The sequence below is a fragment of the Wolffia australiana genome, chromosome 3 (assembly GCF_029677425.1).
Source record: "Wolffia australiana isolate 7733 chromosome 3, ASM2967742v1".
Taxonomy (NCBI): Eukaryota; Viridiplantae; Streptophyta; class Magnoliopsida; order Alismatales; family Araceae; genus Wolffia; species Wolffia australiana.
This window is the reverse complement of record NC_135837.1, coordinates 508,858-531,806: the sequence shown is the minus strand read 5'-3', so window position 1 is coordinate 531,806 and position 22,949 is coordinate 508,858. Positions and strand designations below refer to the sequence as shown.

The 22,949-nt window shown below is 37.4% G+C and overlaps 2 protein-coding genes across 3 annotated transcripts; both read left to right on the top strand.

Annotated features, from left to right (window-relative positions):
* Window positions 1-1,957: 1,957 nt before the first annotated feature.
* LOC144700506 (Translation elongation factor EF1B/ribosomal protein S6 family protein) lies at window positions 1,958-4,553 on the top strand. The gene is made up of 3 exons (XM_078571908.1): window positions 1,958-2,143; window positions 2,690-2,944; window positions 4,116-4,553. The coding sequence occupies exons 2-3, from the start codon at window positions 2,762-2,764 to the stop codon at window positions 4,392-4,394; spliced, it is 462 nt and encodes a 153-aa protein (XP_078428034.1). The 5' UTR covers window positions 1,958-2,143; window positions 2,690-2,761; the 3' UTR covers window positions 4,395-4,553.
* Window positions 4,554-19,424: 14,871 nt separating this feature from the next.
* Window positions 19,425-20,981, top strand: LOC144701457 (RNA-binding protein involved in heterochromatin assembly dri1-like). 2 transcript variants are annotated; one of them, XM_078573265.1, is made up of 4 exons: window positions 19,425-19,490; window positions 19,589-20,004; window positions 20,510-20,580; window positions 20,722-20,981. In XM_078573265.1, exons 2-4 carry the CDS (start codon window positions 19,592-19,594, stop codon window positions 20,733-20,735), a joined length of 498 nt encoding a protein of 165 aa, XP_078429391.1. In that variant the 5' UTR covers window positions 19,425-19,490; window positions 19,589-19,591; the 3' UTR covers window positions 20,736-20,981. The 2 variants fall into 2 exon arrangements, with proteins under 2 accessions (XP_078429391.1, XP_078429392.1); XM_078573266.1 differs by having other exon boundaries at window positions 19,433-19,490; window positions 19,592-20,004.
* Window positions 20,982-22,949: the final 1,968 nt, after the last annotated feature.

Sequence of the window (22,949 nt, the reverse complement as noted above, 5' to 3'; positions counted from 1 at the left end):
GAGTTTTGGATTATCGAATATCAAGCCATAAATTTGGACGTTTCTGAGTCATTGATTTGACACCAAGATTTCTCTCTCCTCACCTCATCATCGCTATTTAGGGTTTTGAAATCATTATGTCCCTAAATGCAATCATTGGCTTGGATTGGCACGCATCATCCATGATCAACAGCTCCCATTGTAGCATGTGTTGTTTCCTGAAAAAGATAAAAATAAAGGCACAACGATATTTTATATATAAATAATATTTAAGGAGAGGGTTGTGATGCGGCTTCATGTTAGGTAATTTTTTATAAAATACAATGAAATAATGACATGTGCTCGCCACATATCTTGTGATATGCTGGTTACGCTGCTATTTTTTACCCCTCAAAGGATAATTTTTTTATGAAAGTCACTTGCCTTGGTCCGCTCACCCATTTATTACTAAAAAAGAGCAATTTTTTCTGATTGGGCCATGTCATTGTGGAATAAAAAGGATAAAGAATTCATTAGCAATAAATGCCATTGTGGCATCAATAATCACAATGTGATAATGATTTTGCCTTTAATGACTGGCTGATGCCAACCATTGACGGTAAGCGTTGGTTGGTTGTTGTTCGACAAATTGAATGGTGACACATGGCATGATGGAAATAAAACCCCAAAAATATCAAATGATTTATAGAAAATTAAGTACAAACCAACAAAGAAAACTAAATATACATTTCAACTTATGAAAATCATATATTAATGTGTAAAATGTCAACAAAATTAGAAAAAATCAAGTTCTGACTCTAAAAAATATTTTAGTTCATGATATAACATTAGAAAATTCCCTTAAAATATTTTAAATTTTAAGCAATTAAAAACATCATTCTAAAAATGGAACTAATCATTTTAGGCTTGATAACATACATGTGTGCTCAATTTAATGTGAATAGACATGTTAATATCATCGTATTAACCTAGTAATATTATGTGTTATCATAACATCAATAGACGGATGTCGTGTCTTTAGTTTTTTGCCCTCCATATTTCCCCATCTGTTCTGTCAACAAGGCATTAAGATGGGAACAAAACAAAAATTTCTGACTCTAGGTTAGTATTCATAAGTCCAATATCTGATATCAGAGAACTTTTTTTTTGAAATATCTAATATCCATATGAAGTTGAGACGATTTTAGATACTGGAATATTGTATCTCTGCCGTGATATTTAAGAAGAATATTAGATATTGATATCCATACCAAAAAGTTGTATGCAGATATCCATATCTGAGATCCAGATATCCATTTAATTTTCTAAGAGCACATTATATCTTACAAAAAAAGAGCGAAACAATATAATTTTTTTTATAAATTTCAGACATCTTAAGCATCAATTGTGAGCTCGAGGAATCACTCTTGCTATGGTCTGACGTCGTTAACCCAGACTTAGAGTTCGTAAAATTGTTTGTTTTTTTGGCTGGGCAGGGCTTGTGAAAGTAACCCATCTGAATTTCAACATTTCTCCCACGACTTAAACCTGCTAATTTGATTGAATATTTTACAATTAACTGAACTATGTCCATATTATTCAAACACAGAAGAGACAGGTCCAATAGCTTAATCATGTATTAATATGTATCATAGAAGGACAAAAAATTAATTAAATAATATTTGAATTTAAATGATCGATATTGAAAAAACCGATATCCGACATAGATATCCCATATCGTCATTCAACCCCTAAGGCGATTATGGATGCCGGTATCCAGATTTCCCATTTCTGATATTGTGTAGAAAATCTGTACAAGGCTTGGGGCTGAAGACTGAACACTACTCTGTGATGGAAGACTAACCCAGTCACCATTTTGTCCATTCCTCTCCATCTGCACTCAACCTTCACCCGTCATCCGTCATCCATCGTCCGTCACCGGTCATCCGGCGTCCATCATCCGTCGTCCCATCCCAATCTTTGTTCTCTTTGTTAGGGCAGTCGATGTTTGAGTACTACCACTGTCGTTGCCCCGAGAGGGCAGCAGTCTCGCGGAGCGCCTGGGAGCGATCGTCTTCTTCTTGTACTCTTCTTGGATCGGAGGGCTGCTCGGCAACCCTTCGTCTGGGCCTCTTCAAATCTCGGGTCTTTGCGGATCATAGGGTAATTTGAAGGATATCAGCAGGTAATTTGTAAGCGGAAACCTGCATTGTTCGCCGATCCCGTGTTTTTTTTTTGGGAGCTCCGCATCGGAAATAGCAGCTTTTGGATGTTTGGTTGGACAAAATAGAATTTGTAGGGCTTGAAAGAGGGGATATTTCTCGGGTGTATGTCTGTCAACGCCTAGAAATGTTGGGTTTTGATCTTTCCGAAAAAAAAGAGAAAGAAATGTTGGGTTTTATTCCTGCATTTTGACCAACGAGGAAGAAATCCGTCTTGCACTGCCGGCGGCTGGCGCACCCCGTTGTTAAGTTGTCAAGTTGGGATAAGGGATTTACTAGATCTTGCCTGTCTTGCAAAGCCCAGAGATATCCCTCAATTTGTGGGTTCGCAATCGTCTTTCTGTTGACTCACTCCTTGCTCCGATTACCCCGAAACAGAAAACCTTGGAACGATTTTTACAGTTAAAATCTATGTTTTCTATGTTTTCCGCACTTTATTATGTTCGTTCCATGTTTTACATGATTGTTATTCTTGAAATTTCAAATGCGTTGATCGCCATTGATTGCAGGGAGCAAGAGGAGTCAAGCTTTCGTTTGATATTCTGGGAATTTCTGTGAGGGCATTCATTGGGTTGAGAAAGATGCCTCTTTATGACTGCCTGATGCTGATGAAGTCCCGTATCGACAAGGGCCAGGTGAAGGACCTCGTGCGCAAAGTGGCAGCCCACGTCTATTCCAGGCATGGAGTGCTCACTGACATCAAGTCCTTTGGCTCAGTTCAGCTGGGCTACGGCATCAAGAAGCTGGACGGAAGACACTACCAGGTGCTAACCTGCTGGATCGCTATCCCCTCTTCTTCGCCTTCATCTGGTCCTTTTTCTTGGATTTCATCGTCTACTTCTTCTTTGATTCGACAGTATTATCTTCATCTTCTTGGTGGATTTCGTCATCAGCATCATCATCTTCTTTCTGCTCTTCTTGGATTTGATGATGACGATGATGATGATCATCATCGTCATCTGCTTCTTTGATTTCAGCATTATAATCACTATCTTCTTCTTAGACTTTGTCATCATCTTCATCATTATCTTTTTCTTCTTCTTCTTCTTCTTGGACATCATGATCATCGTCATCATCATCATCATCATCTTTTTTTAAATAGGCTTCATCATCAATATCTTTTGTTATGGTTCTTCTTCTTTTTGGCCTTTCATCATAGTCATCATCAGAATCGTCATCTTCTTCTTTAAAAAAAAAATCACCTTCTTCTTCGTGGATTTCAACGTCATCATCTTTTCTTCTTGAATTTCAACATCATCATCATCAATTTTTTTTTCCTTCTTCTTGTCTTTCATCATCATCACAACTTCGAAGTTCTAGATTTGAGTTTTATTCTTCTTCTCCTTCTTGTATTTCATCATTGATACGAACCTGGATCTAAGCTCGTATCGGAAGGAGAGTAGGGGACGAGGAGGGTAGAATTTCCCGGGGTAGAGGGGTGAAACGGGAATGATAAGAGGGGTCGAACAGAGGGGGTAGAGGGGTCGACCAGGGACGAGCCGGCTGAAGATCCGGTGAGACGATCACAAGGATAGGGGATTGTAGAGGGAGAGAAGGAGACCGGACCCAGATGAGGAGAGGGGAGACAAGAATTTCTTTCTTCTATCTTCTTGGCGGCCCTCCTAAAGAGAGGGCATCCCTATTTAAAGGGAAATACATAATAGAAAATGTCTAAAATGCCCCTGTGGGCTAAATGACGAAACTACCCCTGGATAGGTTTAGGATCCTATCAAGGATCCTATCAATCATCATCATCTTATTCTTCGGCTCATTCTTAGATTTGATGATCATCTTCTTTCTCTCCTTTGATCTCAGCTTCATCATCTTCTTCTTATTATTTTTATTATCATCCCTCTCTTCCTCTGTCTCGCTTTCAAAATGTTTAGGGCCATCTGTTGGTGGATTAATCTGGGTTTTGGTCAATGTGGTGGGCAGGCTCAACTGATGCAGTTGACAATGATGGTGCCGCCGAGCTTCCCCAAAGAGCTGCAGTATCTGAGCAAGGAGGACCGGCTTCTGCGGTGGCTCGTGGTGAAGCACAGGGGCGTCAAGTATGGCATTGAGTTCCTGAACGAGGAGGAGGGCAGGGGAGCCTTGAGATTCACATCCAGCAGTAGCCTCACCCTTCGGGATGAGGATGATGATGAAGATGATGACGAAGATGATGAGGAAGATGATGATGCTGAAGAAGGCAAAGATGAGAACCATGTCTAGATATGTATGGGCAGTTGGGTGTCTCTTCTGGTCAAGAAATCCATCTCTTTTAGTGGGTTTTTGATGAAGTGTTCCACTCTCACTTCAGTTCTTATGCTGGACCCTGCAACTTTCTCTCACTCACTAACCAGTAGCTATGAAGGTGGTTCTCTCTCTCTCTCTCTCGCTCACTTTCTCCCTCCCTCCCTCCCTCCCTCCCTCCCTCCCTCTCCCTCCCTCTCTCTCTCTCTCACTCACTCTCCCTCCCTCCCTCCCTCCCTCCCTCTCCCTCTCTCTCCCTCCCTCTCTCTCTCTTTCACTCTCTCTCCCTCTCTCACACTCTCCCTCCCTCTCTCTCTCTCATTCACTCTCTCGTCCTCTCTCCCTCCCTCTCTCTCTCTCTCTCTGTGTCTCAGAGGGAAAGGTACTGTTAAGGAACATGAAGAATAATCATATCAGCCAACTATTCATATGGTCCCATGCATTAGCCAAATATCCAATGGCTGTTATGATACACGAATTAGTGTCCCTAGGATACTTCCCGCTCACCTGTTGCACACTGTTGCACACTAAGTTAAGTAGACTCAATTAGAAAATTCACTTTTTCCTTCTTTTCTGTTCTCACTTCTTGATGGAAGACCATCCAGGAGATCCAGCCCAAGCTCGTCAACAGCTGCGTCACGGAGCCCGAGCCAACATGAAGAACCCAAATTTCCAAAATCAGGTTTGAAGACAGCTTCCTCGCGTCATTTATTTCTTGCATGTGTCTTTTCTTGGACTTTATGGAGGCCCCCCCTGTGTACGGACCTCCCATGCCTGTTTGTTTTCATGGCTTGTCTTTTTTTGTTGTTGTTCAGTCCTTTAGGGGAGGGCCCATGTTTGAACCTCTTCCCTAAGGTGGCCAATAAGTTTTACCCCTATATTTGACTTCTAATAAGTGTATTTTTTCCCCTAAAGAGGGCCGAAGTTTATAGGTGTATTTTAACACCCCCCCCTCCCCCCCTCTATATAAGGAGGTAGAGGGATGAACAATGTTTTTAGAGACTTTTTTGGACGAAAAAAAACCTATCTAGTGTTGCACCAGGGGGGGTCCACACCTTTCCCCTCCTTGGAAGAGAACTAGTTCAGTGTTTGTAGGTAATTCCTGAAGCAGGAAGCTCCCTGATCGCTGTCGCCGACGAGCCGCCAGCAACCTGGACTGCCTGCCGCCGTCGAGTCGCTCGAAAGCCCTGACTTGGGTCTGCAGTGATCCATCCTCTGCTCTGCTCTGTTGAACTTGGTCGCAGCCCACCGTCGTCCATGCGTGTCGGCAGAATCTCAGTCATGCCTCCTTCACCTCAGCCCCGCCCCGTGATCTTCAGCCACAGACTGAAGTGGACCAGCCACAACCTCGCACAGACCTCTCCTTGCACCCAGGTTCACGTACTTCTGCCATTGGCGGTCCCCTGCCGCACGCCTGTGCGGCCCCTTCTGTGTTCGATCCTACGCGCTGCCGCCCCTGCGCGTGGCCACTGCTGCACTATTTATGGCAGTCGTTGTTCCGATGTGCAACCCCGCGGCACCCGCAATCCTTGCTGCACTCAGTTCTGTCCTGTTGTGCCATCCGCAACACCAACTATCGCCTCCGCCGCACCTTCGTACGACCTCTGTATGCTGTCCACGTCTGGATTCTTCCTCGTCCCAGAACTTCCTTGACAATCAGCGACAGTTGCAGTTCGCCCAAACACCCGGGCCTGAGCCTGCAGGTCACGTCCTTTCGAGTCGATCATCTGGGCCATTGGGAGTTTGTTCGTTGCCAAAACCCCTCGTGTCGACTATCTGGACTACCGTCCTAGGTCAGTAGGTTATCCATTGTACTTCTCGTAGATTTTCGAGCGACGCATCATCTAACCACATTTGCATCACGCATCATCAAACTCTTCATGTGGTGTAACACGAGACGTCGATCCCGACACTTCGTGTTACATCACTTCTTTCTCCTTTTCTTCTTCCTCTCTTCTCATCTGCCTCATAGACTCCACGTGATACCAGGACAATAGCCATTGAAGCTGCAGATGTTCAATTGGTTCCACAAGTTTCATCTATGGAGTGATCTTTTACTCTTCTCCTGCTACTTCATCTTCCTCGGCACCAGCCGTAACCTTACCTCCAGTAGCATCATATGTGCCATTGATTCCTCTCAGAATGGTGAACCCTTCGGCAAAGGTGTTCCCATGGCCTTTTGTCTGCAAGATCAGTGTGTCAAAACTTTTAGTCTGAAATTGTTGAAGACATGAAGAGAAGTGTCTACTCCTATTGTTAAGTTTTTAGATCAAAAAAAAATATTTGATCAGTCATATATCATAGTCAACACTAAATTGCATTATTCTATTAAATGCATATTTAGTTTAATAAACCAAAATTTAATGTGTATTAAAGTCAGAAATCTAATTATGCATTCTCGAATGCTGCAGACAAATGTATTATATAAATTTCTGTAAAGTATCGATGTAAATGAAATCAAAAAATGAATACCTTTATGACGAACTGAAATTCATACATTCATTGTTTTTTACAGCATTCTTTTGTGATTTTTAGTGACATGTAACTGATAATTTCCAAAAATAATTATCCATCCATGAAATAGTTATATTGTACATATATAACTAGTTGAGAAGTAAAATGTTGAGTTTTTTTAACATAAATGATCTTCCCATTGATATTTAAATAATATGTTTCACATTTCAGGTGCACCATATGTTAACTGGTATTAGACTTATTGAGTTATAGGAAAAAAAGAAAAAAAGAAGACAAAGAAAAAATCAACTAAAAAAACTTCAAAAATATAAAATAAACTATAACTCGACAAAAATAATATAAAATAAAACATATATTTAAAAAAATTTAGAATTTAATATAAAATTGAATAACAGTCAAAGTATAATATAACTAAATTAGAATAAAACAAAATAACAGTCAAAATAAAATAAAATAAATTTTAATGTAATTTTAAATAGTAATAAATAAATAAAATCTTAATAAATTAAAAGAAACTTATAATTTATATAAATTAAATAACTAAATTAGAATGAACAATGACAACAGTAAAATAAATACAAATTATAATAAAAATAAAATAAACTTAAAGTAAATAAAAATTAAGACAATAGAAAATAAAATAGAAATTAAAGTAAAATCAATTTAGAAGGCTTTATGTAGAGAAGTGGGCTACGGGTCAAGGTTTTGTATAATTTTTACGTGGTAGTCCACATGGCAGAACCCATTATATGCAACCCAAAGAGCAGATTCCACTAACTTTCACGGTCCTTGTGTTGTGCTAAAATGAGAAAAATGAAAGGATAGTCTGAGGGCCCCATTCTATTTGGGTTTCCATTGGAGTTATTGAGCGTAAAACAGAACACGAGCTGTGCATCAACCGCGAGTGTGAGACACCATCTAGGCATACTTTCATTGGTTAATGCAAATATATGTGGCCAACAATCCAGTCACTCATTTCATATCTTGTTCCATGTTGATTGATAGGATGTATTCATTATAATACAAGTGTGATGCTTATAATGAAGTCAATTAGTACATATGCTGGCTTAGTGAATTATGATCAGACCATAATATGGAGATCTCTAGTCATCAAGCATGTGTTGTAAATATTCCTATTCAAAGAATACTCAAGAAGGACACTGAAATATCCACATATAATAACACTATCTAGTCTCACTCATATGATGAGTATGGTTGGTCTCATAGCCACTAGTCTCACTCATAAGAAGGACAATGATATCGTATTAAACTGTCAATCAGGTTGACTCATATCACGGTGGTATAAGTGGTTCTTAGACTTAAGACACCAAAGACATCTTTGCGGACGGATATTTTTACTTTGACTATGACCTATGTGTCCCTAATCATCGGATTCTAAATAGTCTTAGTTCAGGTGCATCAAGAGGTTCATGAAGATGATTGAGTAGTCAAGATGGGATCGTCCACCCTCGGTATAAGAGGTGACAACTCAAGGAAGACGATGCGATGAAGTCCTTGGCCAAGGTAGTGAAATATCAGAGAAGAGTTCTCCGATGATTTCTGAATGCATCAGTACTAACTCGAATGACCGATTAGGGTTTGACAGTTGACCATACTCTAAGTCGTCCTTGGAGTGTCAAGTGGATAAGGGACTATACATGCATTGTAATGGGTGATCAACAGGTTTCATGAGTGGTCCGATACACACTCCTTTGTATCTTCTAGAGCACGAGGCATGTCTGGGCAGCCCATGCGTTGGAGGCTTAACCTATCAGTTGGGTTAAATCGATAGGAAAAAACTGAGGCCTTAATCTGGATTGAGCGAGATGAGTCGAGCTCTGCATGGTACTTCTTCATTCTCGATGCGATCGGGAGAACGTAACCATGATGGCTGAATGGAGTTTGTCAAGGCGAAGGAACAAATTTGATGTACCCGGAATGTGTGGATACATCTAGAGGCTTCACGCATCAGCAGCTTGACTCTTCTCGCTCGAGGATCCAAGAGATCACGAATGTGATCCATGCACAGGTGATTTGTTTCATGTTTTGTTGATGATGTTACGCTACATGATATCCTTATGTTCTTATAGATTAAGGCGTGCATAACCCAAGAGGCATTGTAGAAGGTCCATGAATACCTGATTGATGTCAACACAAAGGACGTGAGCTAAGAATCAACCAAAGTCAAACGGCCACAATTAGACCCCTTTCCTTTATTTGATTCAAGGGGATCAAGTCCTTTAGGAATTCATATGGTTGAATTTGATTATTTAATCTTAGTTGAAGTACAATGATTTGGAATTTATCAAAGTTTGAATTTAAATTATAAAGATACTCGTATTCAGGTATTTCATCTAACACATTGCAACACGCTGGAATTCTAATATTCATTTATTATTTTTTATTTATCTTCTAAAAAAATAACTTCAAGAAGTATTTGACATTATAATTCTATCTATGTTCACTACTTCTTTAGTTAATGTCCAGCTTCCATCTGCAAAGATTATTAATCATTAGTACCCTAATATTATTTTTCTTGTCCCCGAGTCTATTCCTCTCTATATTATCTACTATAGCTGATTAAAAATTAAATATGCCTTATTCACTATCTCACCAAACCTCTATCCTTATTATAATACAATGAATTTTTATTTTCTTTGCACTATATTACACTACATCTCACGTAAAAAACAATATAAGAAAGATTTCCTCACGTAAAGATATTATCCCTATTATTCTCTCTTGTCTCTTTTATCTATTATATTGTATTCTTATGTCATATTGAGTTGATAACTTTAGTAAAATGATATATATATATACACTTACCTTTATTATCAGTCCCTTACACCTAATTTTACATTATTGCATAATTATATATATATTATCATTTCCATTATTATTATTATTATTTCTACCTAGTAAATTAGACTTATATCTAAGCACCAGTGTCTACAAATATAATATAATTTAATTAAATAATATTAAAATAATAACCCATACCCACACTATATCCCTTAATTTGCTTCATCAATCTATTGGGAAATCTGAATTCATTTGGAATGGCATTGAAATGATAGTCATAGTGTTAATAAAATTATACATGACAGTTATTTTATCAATCCGAAGAATACATAGAGTTTCAATGATGATCACTTCAAGTTTAATTTTATGTTTCCAGGTGAAGAAAGAATAATTAAAATTATTGCTTTGATTTTTTGTTTCAATGATTTTTTAAAAAAAATTGGAAAAAATAGTTCATATTTTATACCTAAAAAAATGAACAAAATAAGAATAATGCCATTTTTTGTCTCACCTTTTGTTTTAAATTTCAATTTCATAGTAGAGCCTGATGGCTGATAACATGGTAAATGCATGTATATTTCCATACATTTTAGATGTTTTGGTATTAGTTTATAATTTATCATGTTATTATTTGAATTGACCTAATATTTATGCATTGGTTAGAAATTCCAATTTTTGCACATAATGGTCATTTTTCACTAACTTCCTTGATTTCTCTAAATTCAAGCAGTTTGGTTACTGATGAGTATTTTATAGCTCCAAATGTGCTGAAATTTACAGGAATTAGAAGATACAATTCCTAGGGAATGGAGAATTTTTGGGAGCTTAGTGATTCTACAAAGGGGCTTGAAAGGATCAAGTAGAGTTGTGGACCTTCAAAAGAGAAATTTGAGGAAGATGAGCCACTACATGACCTGCTTGTTCGGCTTGCAAAAACCTTCCAAAGAAATAAGTTGAAGATTACAAGGGGAAGCTCTCAACCCATGGAGAAAAAGAGGCAAAAATGTCAAGAAAAAAGAATAAAAAAAACAGCCAAGGGGTATTTTAATAATTCTTCCTATGTATTTATACTCTTTTCTCCCTCATTTTCCCTTACTCTGGATGTGCTCTAGCAAGTGGCCGGCCAGCTGGATAAGGCATATTTCAGAATCCAGGTTCTTCAACCTGCTTAATGTAAGTTTGTTGAAGTTTTCATTAAGTCTCGTCCCTTATTTGCATTGAAAAATGCCTGATCCTGGCAAAATATAAAGATTCAGACTCTATAGGAAGCATTTATGGCTCACTAGACTTGCATTGAGGTTTTAGGAACCTAGATTTTTATTTTGCTCATCAATTATCCATCCATTTACCCTTAAAATCCATCGCTTTCTCACTCTAAACACTCATTTTCCCTATTTTCTATTTCTAGAATTGACTACTTCTCTATCAAGACCTTCATCCATATCCCTAGTTTAACCCCTCGAAATTCCATATAAAAGCTCCTTCATTTTCACCTTCAAATTCCCCCTCAAACTCCTTCTACACGATTTCTTCATTCTCTCACGATCTCCTCATTTCAGTCATTTTCTCTCTCTAAAACCATTTACTTTTTTCTCTAAAAATTCATTCCAATATTTCTTCATATCCTCCATTCTTCATTTTAAATTCCAAAAAAATCTCATTGAATTCCATCATTTAGGGCAAAAAAAGAAGATTTTTGCTCTTATTGTCGCCACCGTGCGTTGCTGTGCAGCGCGCAAGTGGTAGGAGCACTCTTTTGCCTGCCGGTCCTTGGGCCAGCAGTGCGTGCACCCGCCGGGCAAAAGAGAGCACTGTGCAGGACTGATAATCTCAATTTTAGGGTTAAAATTTGTTGTTGGTGATTGAGATTATTCAATAAAAATATGTTTAACCGTACTTGAACATACTTAGTTAGTGATGAGTACGGATCGTCTCCACAGGAAACGATGATTAATGAATTACTTTCTTAAACTAGTGATGATCAATGAGAGGATCGACAAAAACACAATTCAAGGATATGAGCTAGTGATATTGATTAAGAAGTACTTAATTTTTATGTTATTTTAACTTCAATAAAAGAGTAAGTGATTGTGATAGACACGATGATGAACGACAATATGAATGAGGATAGTGGTAGGATGGGGAGTGGTATGATGGCAAGGATAGGAAGACGAGAGAATGGGGACGTAAGTAAGTGAATTGATAAATGAAACGTTGATTAAAAAAACTATAACTATGATAACGGTGATGTTGGGAGAGAAACAACATAAGGCGAAGACACTTACCTTAGATCTTTACGTTCCGCCAGGATCATGGCGATTTGCGAGTGCCGATAAGCTCCCCCTCTTCTCTTTTGTCTCTTCCCACACACCCAAGACACCAAGAACACTCTTGATGGATCTCAAAACTCACTATCTTTCAATCAGCCCACAAAAGTAGGAAGCAAGTTCAAGATGATTTTTACAATGATCCAGGCCTCTATTTATGGATCAGAGGGTATGGATAGAAAGAGGAGGGGAAGATCAAAACTTATGGCTGTTGGAAGTTGAAGCCATCCTAGCCTTTAATTTCTTCTCTCTCCTCATCAATGTCATCGGTTTTGTGCTAGTTAAGAAGTCAAAGCACTTAGTATTCTGTGGCTTTTCGTATTATATGGCTTTTTGTATTCCGTGGCTTTTCATATTCCATGGCTTTTTGCATTCCATGGCTTTTTGTATTACATGGCTTTTCGTATTCTATGGCTTTTCGCATTCTGTGCCACATGTACATGACAAAAGGACAAAAAACAAAGAAAAAAATCTCTTTCTTGATGCTGACGTGGCGACATATCGGCGCACCACGTCATTCTATACCATAAAAAACCAAAATACTTAAAATTTCATATTAAATAAAATAAAAGCCCAAAAATACATATAAATATATTTTTTGACTCAGAAAAATCATATCTTTCCAAAATTAATATCAAACAATTTCAGAAAAGTCATTTTCTGTCTCAAAAGTTATATTATTTTATAATATATATTTAAAAAATCCTAAAAAATACAAAAAATTCAGAAATTTGTTCTAAAAATAGATTTAATCATTTTAAGCTTGATAACATTCAAATATGAGTAATTTAATACATAAAGACACAAAGATATAATAATATAAGGCACTAGAAATGCATGTTATCAGACCCCCCAAGTTAAATCATTGCTAGTCCCTTAGTAATGGCATTTAAAATCTCGTGGTTGATACATTCACCTTATAGTCTTAACAACATGAGCTTGAAGTAATTATGATATCAATTACAACTCTAAGTACGATTATACCCATGTAATACTAGAATGCGTATGAGAGACTCCCTCGTGGTTTTGGAAAGAGCTGGTGGTCATGAGGAGTGAAGCCTACTTCTCGCCGGGTATAATACTAAAATCTAGGTAATGCTTTCCTTCACTTTCTCACATCACTCACTCACACATGATTGTTCCCCTCTAAGTTTGCTCCCTCCTAAGAGTAAAAGGTAGTCATTATTCACTTCTCATGTAAACACAGAATATCAATTGTGTATCAAAGAATCACGTGTGACGAGGCTCCTATTTAATTATGTGTAAAGAGAGAAGAGAATGAGGAATGGCTCAAAAGAATGGGTGAAAGGTATGTTAAGGATGATTGACGGGCTTAGAATACTTAACTTACTCCCCAAATAGACAAAAGAGTAGAATGGTATGAGAGAATGAGTGAAGATGGAGGTTATTGACAAAGCCTGGGTGATAATTTAATCAACATTCATAACAAGTAAACATAGATGCTTCAAAGATAACAAGAAAAATCCCAATTTTTTTCTCTTTTTTTATTTCTTCTTTTTTTTTCCTTTTATTTTTCCTTTTTTTTCCTTTTCTTTCTTTTTTTTTTCAACAGGGGTGAACATAAATGGAAGCTTAATATGGTAATGATAATGGTTGAAATTCCAAAAATAGAAAAAAATAGAAAAAATCCCAAAATTCATGAAATCAATTTCTAGTGATTTTAAAATCCAAAAAATCTAGAAAATCTAAAAAATCTCTAACTCTCATTTCAATATTTATAGTGGTTTTTGGTGTAAATTAAATTCCATAAAATCATAAAAATAATTATTTTTTATTTATAGTGTTAATTAAAATTAGGAAAATTAGTGTAAAATATTTTTGATATTTTTACTTGTGTTTTTTAATCAATTTAAAACCATAGAAAATTAAATAAATTAACTAAAAATTGATAAAAATCCCAAAATTTCTATCACATCTTTAAACTCGTTTCCTTTATTTCAACCTTAAAAAAAATTCCGAAATTAAATATCTGCCTCTCTTTGGATTGACCCCTTTCTTGCCCTATATTAATTATAGAATATTTGAGTGGAAATTTTCATAAATATTTTTGGTTAAGTGTGAATTAAAACAACAACATAACACCCCTAAATTTGGACTTATCAATGGTTGAGATGTAAAAACCCAAAGTTCAAGTAAAAAGAAAGATAAAAAAATGACATTGATAAAATGAAACATCCATTTACTTGAATCTATGAGCAAGAATTATTTTTGAATCTATGAATTTTTTTTTTAAAGCACACCTACATCAAAATAATCAGTAATAAATGTTTTCTTAGTACGAGTGGTAGATGCTAAAGAGCAATGAATACAACTAGCCACATGAACACAAAACAGTTCATGAATATATGTGGGATGGAATAGATGATTAATTATGAAATCAAGCATTGCTTGAATGGCAGAATAAAACTGGGTAAAAAATGTCAATGCCTTGTACTGCTTGCGAAATAACTCATGTCAAGTTGTGGTCCTGGTGCTTCACTAGATCATAGTTTTATAAATGACATTTAAAGAGAAAGGTTACATGTGGGGACTACATATATCATCATAACTATGAAATACTAAGCTCGTGAGAATAACGTGGACTCTAAAGTGGAATCTAATGTTCATATTTTTATAGTGAATGTGACACGTCAAATTTTAAGAGTTTATGTTGATGTTTTAATTTGGACTTAAACAACAATATTTATATAAAATTCCACTTAAATACTAGAATATATATACGTCAAGCAAAGGGTGGATCCATAGGGAGGAAGCACTTCACATTTCAGAATTCTCTTGATGTTTTTAAGGTTTCTTTTGGGGTCAAATAAATTTATTCAAAGATAAAATAACCTTTTTGGGATTTCTTTTGGTTTGTATGAAATTTTATATAGTTTTTAGGATATATTTTAAGGAGAAAGGCAAATAAAGTCACTAACAGAATTCAAATGATTTTTCCTGAATTTATTTGGAATTAAGGAGCATGAATATATATTTTAGATTTTATAGATTTTCATAATTAATTTATCACCAAAAATAAAAATATGGCACTTGGTTAATTGTATAGAAATTTATTAGAGGTTAGAATGATTAGATTTGCATAGTATTATTTTACTATATTTTTCTGATTTTTGGAAAATTTTAAATGAGTAAAACACCCTATTTATCTTTCATGGCTATTGACGGTGGCAATGGTAATGGTGGGCGATAGCAGCTGGCGTAAGGTAGTTGGAAACAGGTAATTGGGCTGGCTGTCACAATCTAGGTCAGTTCAAACTAGTCTATACCCAATTAAGGGCAATTCATCCTGTTCAAGACTTGGCAAAATATTTTAAGCCCAACAAAGGGAGCACTGGCTTGTTGAGCCACTGCTTCTTGATAAAGTCAAAATTAAGGTAAATTTATGTCATTGTGAAATTGATTTCAATCAATAATGCTTATAAACTTATATACTCATAAAATAATATAGTTATTTAGTGACGACTAAGGGTTATCTCCACAGGGAAAAAATATTAGGGAAGGAACTCTCTCAATCAAATGAAGTCGAGAAGAGTTACGTTTAGCGTACAAGCTAGTGAATGGGTAAAGATAATGATTACGATAGAGGTAGGAGGAATTTAAGAATTAGGGTTTATAATATAGGAATATGGAAAGACAAAATGAGATTGTGACAGTGGCGCTGGTAGTGATGTGGGCGGTAGTCAATGCGGTGATGGAGGTAGTGAAAATAAGGCAGAATGATGGTAAAAATGGGAGAGATAGTGATATATATTTTCTGAAAGGGAAGAAGAGGGGTAGGTGATGAGATTGTAACGATGTGGGGGAAATATGAAATGGATAATAGTGGATTCTAGATAGGGATGATAATGGATGATGATGGAGGTGGATGAGTGACGGTGATAGATCGAGGTAAGGGATAATGATGATGAACAAACTTCCTAAATGTATTGAAGAAGACTCAATGTAAGGCAAGAGGATAACCTTTGATCCCTATATTCCACCAAGATAAAGTCATCTTCTTGATGCAGATCAACCTCCCTACTTGTTTATTGAACCTCTCCAGGCACTAGAGACACCAAGACACCCCTAATAACACTTCAAAACTTCACTCTCTTTAAGTCTGACTCTCTAGGAGGAAATGAGCTTAAAGATGTTTTTTACAAAAGATAGGGGGCTCAATTTAGAGATTTAAACCATTGAATAATAGAGAACATAAAGTTGAAGCCACCCTTAACATTTCAGCTCCATCAGAGTTGTAGATCATTGGATATCAAGCCTGAAAGTTGGAGGAGTTCGAGCCGTTGATTTAATCCAAAGATTTCTCTCTCCTCTCATCGTCACCGTCGTCACATTTTTTGGTTAGGATTTTTTCTCATCTTAACATTTAATGCGATGACTGGTTGAGATGCTTCCACAATTGACGGCTCTTGTTGTGCCGCGTGTCACCCTAGGGAAAAAGACAAAATAGAGACCGAAGAAATAAAATAAATAATTGATTAAAAGCACGTGTCAAGTGGCGGCACGTGAGCGCAGCCCACATCATTGCGTTCTCCCTAAGGACCTATTAGAAAATTATTCATGTGTGCCACATGTATATGTGCGCGCCGTGTGTACACCTAGTGCCATGTGTTACATGACACATGGCATTACAATTATTGTTGATTGGTCAACACGAAAAGAAAAGGCACTTTTTAGTCCTTGCTCTTCGGTTTCCGTGTGTCATTAATTGCAAAAAATGAATCCCTTTTTTTATTGGGCCACGTCACCTTGTGCCAAAAAAAGCAAATCCCTTATAATTAAATGCCATTCTAGTATCATTATTGTAATGCCATAATGGTTTAGGTAAATGATTGGTGTCAGCCAATCATTAACTGAGCTAGTTGGTGACCGTTCAACGAATCAAACAGCGACGACACATGGTGTCGCAATAATAAAGGAGTTAAAATATGTTCTAAAATTATGTATTATAGAAAATAAAGGCTTAAAAATATAAATAAATATTTATTTCAACTTAGAAAAATCATATCTTTACAAATTTAATGTTCTAAAATTCCATAACAAATATATTCTGACTCAAAAATTATATTCTTTAAGGATTCTATGTCAGAAAAATTCTCAAAAAATAAATGAAAATGCAGAAAATTAAGAATATCATTTTAAAAATAAATTTAATCATTTTAAGCTTGATAACATGTATATATAATTAATTTAATGCACATAAACTTGTAAATATGGTCAGATTCAGCTACTAAAAATGCATGTTATCACTTCCTCCATAGACTGATGGCCAGATGGATGTGTCTGGGACTGGCCTATAGTGAGTGTTGTCCACTCAAGGCCCGAGAAGCAATAATAGGCAAAAAACCATATATCTGGAGGACTAGGTAATGGAATTTTTTTTGATTTTTTGGAGGTATGAACTAGATATGTAGGTGGGAATATAGAAAGAGAAAGGGATGGATTCTACAGCGAAATTGGTCGAAATGAAGAAATAAATAGAGAGAGATAAAGCGAAGAAATTGCGTTGGACGAGTTGGGAATTGAACTTGAAGTTGAAAATGGGTGATATTTATTATGAAACTCTATTCAAAAAAAATAGAGACATGGATGAAGGTGTAGAGAGAGGAATAGATGATTCTAGAGAGATAAAGGAGGGAAAATAGGTGTTTAGAATGAGAAAATGGGAGGATGAGGGGGAAAATGGGTAGGGAATGGTATGAAAATAGAAAGCAAAGTTTTATCAACCTCAATGCATGCCTCCTGAGTCCTTGATGCTTACATTCATTTTTTAATCCTTATATTTTGTAAGAACCAGGCGTTTTCAAGTGCATGCTTCAAAAACTTGCATTAAGCAGGTTGAACAACCTAGAACATGGAGAATGCATTGTTCTTCTGGCTAGCCACTTGCTAGAACACTTCTAGAATGAGGGGGAAAAGTAAGAAAAGTGATTTTTATATATTTCTGATAATTACTAAAATATCCCTCTTTGGTTTTCTATTCTCTTTCCTTGTCATTTTTGCGTCATTTTTCCCATTGGTAGAGGGCTTATCATTATAATTCTATTTTTTCCTCTTTTAATCAGAGATTATTTGTTAAATGTGTGTATGAGAAGATGGCCCAGACTCCTTTGATTTGCCGTTGAAAGCCTAAAACAATGTTTGACCTCTTTAGGCTTGTCTGCCCTCTAAATTAGCTCCTATAAATGCTCCAGCCCAATGTTAATTGTGCCATATAGTTCAAGAAATTTTCTACACACATGGAGCTAGAAAGTATTCATCGGTAAAATAATTATTGGCTTTAAAGAAGTCTAAAGAGTTGGCTAAAAGTGCCCAGAATGCGCATAAAATAAAATTTGAAAGTGACATATCAATATTCAGTTAAATCAGGTGATGACATGATAAATCAAGATGAATGAGTATGAAATCATCTAAAAGACACACAATTAACAGTTGATTTATCATTTTATCATAATGTCTATATCATTTTAAAATATCCTAATTTTTTCTTCGCACGTCACGTTCTTGTGACCCATATCTAAGCTTATTTCAGGTTGAAGAGATTGAATGCCCTTCCAAACCAAAACACCTAGGCGGTAGTCAGTTGGATGCATCTGAAGGGCCAGGTGGGGCCAAGGACAGCCATGCAAGGGCAAGTAAAGCCAAGAAGGTCGCATGTAGTGGCATCTCTTGGAATGGAAGCTTTATGTACTGAAGGGCTTAATACCCTTTCTTAGAATTTCTATTTTCTTCTCGATGTTTTGATACAAAGAAGTCATACCAATAGTTTCTTTAATTTAGTGAATTTAAAACCGAAACGGTGTCTCAAATGATTACCATTAACTCTCTAACTCTTTCCATTTACTTTTTGAATCAAAGCATGTATTTTCTTTTTCTTCTTCGACTGTGATTCCAAGCGGGTCTATTAGCTTCACCATCCTGGCATCCCCCATTTTTTCACACCCAGCTTTTGCCATGTGGCAACCCATGGTTGGACGAACAGGGTCCTTTGTGCCATGTGGCCACCATACACCCAACAGCACTAATCCACATATCAAACTTGACTTAATCCTTGCATTTGCTGGATGAAACTAAGCATCTATCAGGATTGAAGACGCCTAAAAAAACAGAGAATTGTAACAACATTCTTGGGGACTTGCAATGATTTAGTGCAAGTTTTCTCAAGTAAACTATTTCACTCTCTCACGTCAGCATAGTACGATCCAAGAGAGAAAGGTCATGAAAAGAAGAGAAAGGCGCACAGGCCGAGTCTTTGAAGGACGACGATTAGACCCATCCCCATAATCCTCGCGTCATCTAAGAATATATGCACAGTCGCCTCCGTACGACGTCGCAGCTCTTCATCTCCCTCTTCCTCGAAAATACCGGCTATAAATAATCCCCCGCACTCCCCCTCTTACTTCAGAGCTCAAACTCGCTCGCCCAGACAACGAAGAATCGATCAACTCCCCAGGTGGGTATCGTTTGTTTGATCTTGTTTCTCGCTAAAAACGAGATTGTTTCACGGTTTTTTTTCGCTAGAATAAGTAGGATCGTCTTGTTCTTGGATAGAAGATGAACAGGAAGCCGGGGGATTGGGACTGCGGGGCGTGCCGCCATCTCAACTTCAGCCGGCGGGAAACGTGTCAGAGATGCGCCGAGCCGAGGCCGAGCGAGTGGAGCGAGTTCGGTGCGTTCTTCGGCGGCGGGCGGAGCGAGTTCGGCGGCTTCGTCGGCGGCGGCGGCGGCGGCGGCGGCGCGCAAGTGCGGCCCGGCGACTGGTACTGCTCTTGCGGCTACCACAACTTCGCCAGCCGCGCCACCTGCTTCAAGTGCGGCTCTTTCAAGGATGATCTCGCTGCCGTCGACCCCTTCCGCTTCCGTGGCTTCGGCGGTGGCGCCGGCGGGTTCGGCGGCGGCGTTGCACCAGTAGGCGGCGGCGGCGGCCCCCGGTCCGGGTGGAAGTCCGGCGACTGGATCTGCGCCAGGTGAGCTCTTGTCTCTCTTTCTCTCTATATATATGTGTCCTATATATCTATCTTGTTAGACTATCTCTATCTTTATCTCCGTCCCTCTCTTGCACTCTACTTATCTCTATCTCTTGTTACACTCTGTCTCTATCTATCTCTCTCTTGCTATCTACTTATCTCTCTCCCTATCTCTATCTCTGTATGTCTCTGTCTCTTGCTCTCTCTTCCTATTTCTCGCTTTCTCTCTATCCATATCTCTATCTCCTCTCAATAGCTCTCTCTCTCTCTATTCTCTGTCTCTTGCTCTTTCCCTATTCTCTCTTTCTCTCTCTATATCTATCTCCTCTCTCTCGCTCTCCATCTCCATGTTTATCTCCTGTTTGTATCTCTCTCTAGCTCTGTCGTTTGCCCCACTTCCATTTCCATCCCCATCCTCATCCCCATCTTTATCTCCATCTCCATCTCTATCTCTTTCTTTATCCATTTCTCTCGCTTATTATTGCTTGATACTTGGGTTACTTAGGATGGGTTGCAACGAGCACAACTTTGCGAGTAGGATGGAGTGTTTCAGGTGCAGCGCGCCGAGGGAAGCGGGTGAGTGTATATTCATCGTCGTATTCAGAGATAGAGATAGAGATAGTTCGAGATAGAGATAGATAGAGATAGAGATAGAGATAATCAGATAGGCATAGAGATAGACAGGTTTGGCTTATTCTCTTCTCTTGCATGGGCCAGGTGCAGGGGCCTGAGCACCTCCGCTGGGGAATCTGGATCTACTGAAAAAGCTTTTTCGCTCACTACGGCTGATGGATGATCGATCTTTTGATCCGTCCGTCTTTATTTCGCTATTTCTCTCTCTACCGCAGTCTCTCTCTATCCATGAGACTCTTACATTATATCTCTCTCTGCATAAGTATCGCAAGCATGGTGTCTGTTGGATTCTGTACGAGCAGGAACAGTTTCTACTTTCTGCGTTTGCCATCTTTTTCTGGTCACAGCATCTGCCTGTATCCTGAGAGATAGATAGAGACTGAGAGACACACAAAAAGCATGTTAAATATCAAATATATTATTCACAAATGCGCATATTTTCATATTTATAATTGAAGTATTGTCATACATAAGTATGCAAATACTGTTTATGTGAAGGTATTTAAAAGCCTGCTTGTGTTTGGATATAGTTTCTTATTTGTCAGAGAGATATATAAATTTTAATAAAACATATGTCATACTAAAATTGTCTATTCATAAATAAGCAAGTATTTGAAAGTTAAGATTGAAAAGATGCGACATTTATTAATATAAATATCATTGCGCATAAGTATGCAAGTACTGAACATAAAAATATATAAAAAAGGCCGCTTCTGTGATGTAGATAGATTCTTCTTTGTCTGAGATATATATCTAATGAAAAATATATTATTAAATATTGTATTCATAATATACACAGATTTAAATATAAAGTATATTTATTCATAAATGTGCCCATAGTTTTAATCCTAAAGTTGAAAATCCACGGAATTTATAATACAAGTACTAATGTGCATGAGTATGCAAGTATTAATTATGTGACGACATAACAATGATTATATGATTGAATACATATTAGTCTGTCTGAGAAAGAGACACAGTTAAATAACATAAAAGTAATTATTATTATTATTATGTATTTTTATTCACAAATGTAAATGTATTTGATATATTTATGCCATTGGCTCTATGTCTAAATTTATGTATGGATCTTGATGTCTAAATTTATGTCTAAAGTTTAATGAATTTACCATATGGTCTTGAACTTGATGAGTCTGCATGCACCTTTTTCAATCAATGATCATTCCATTGCCTACTTATTTACAAAGCATTACAAAGCCAATTGAAATCATGTCTAGAGAGTTTTCGGATGATTTGGAAATTTAAAACCATCTCATATATTCACTCATCAACTATGCTCAAGGAATGCTCGGGCATAGTTGACTTAACCTGTGAGGTCAATATTTTAATTCATTCGTGATCAAACCCCAAAGTCTTAGGGCAATTCAAATTTGTTTGACCTGTCAAGATATTGACCAATGAATGAATGATCACTATTTTTGGGTCAACTCTGAGTGATTTAATTAAAAATTTTATACTTGAGAATGTAAGTTGAATCAATCATTTAGCTTGAAATAAAAGTTTCTCTAATATTAATCAATAATCTTTGAGTTTTTATAATAGAATTTCAAGAAGAGTAATTGGACCTATAAATTGGGGTTAGAAATGTGGTTTAAGGCTTTTGGTTTATGACAATATTTATATTTTTGTCAAGAGCACAATTCAGGAAAGGGTCAAATCCACAGGGAGTAAGTATTTATCAAATTAAATTTATCTTCGATTTTTACTTTTTTGGATTTTATATTTATTTTATGGGTTAATAGCACGGTACATCCCAAACTATGTCCAAAATCTGCGAGTTAACCTTAGCTTTTTTTTTGGCGTGGTATATCCCAAACTCACTATGTCGACTGAGATATATCCCGGTGATGGCGTGGAGTCCATCGTGGCTGCCAGGTGGATCTTCGGCCAGATTTTTACCTGGCGGAACCCACCTGGCAGCCACGCTGGATTCTACGTCATCACCGTGATATGTCTACCTGCCAAGGGTTTAACTTAAAGAGAGAGAGAGAGAGAGGCATTCTAGAGAGAGAGTGAAGGAGAGAGAGAGGCGTGCTTGAGAGAGAGAGAGAGGTTCTAGAGAGAGAAAGAGAGGTGTTCTATAGAGAGAGGCGTTGTTCTCTAGAACGCCTCTCTTTCTCTCTCTAGAAAGAGAGAGAAGGAGAGTGAGGTTCTTGAGAGAGAAAGAGGGGTGTTCTAGAGAGAGAAAGAGAGGTTTTATAGAGAGAGAAAGAGAGGTGTTCTAGAGAACAATGCCTCTCTCTCTAGAACACCTCTCTTTCTCTCTCTATAACCTCTCTCTCTCTCTCTCC

Excerpts from the sequence above, each read along its gene's own strand:
- LOC144700506 (XM_078571908.1), top strand. The coding sequence starts at position 2,762 with ATGCCTCTTTATGACTGCCTGATGCTGATGAAGTCCCGTATCGACAAG. Across the intron at positions 2,945-4,115 it reads TGGACGGAAGACACTACCAG|GCTCAACTGATGCAGTTGAC; the intron begins GTGCTAACCTGC and ends TGTGGTGGGCAG.
- LOC144701457 (XM_078573265.1), top strand. The coding sequence starts at position 19,592 with ATGAACAGGAAGCCGGGGGATTGGGACTGCGGGGCGTGCCGCCATCTC. Across the intron at positions 20,005-20,509 it reads GGCGACTGGATCTGCGCCAG|GATGGGTTGCAACGAGCACA; the intron begins GTGAGCTCTTGT and ends TGGGTTACTTAG.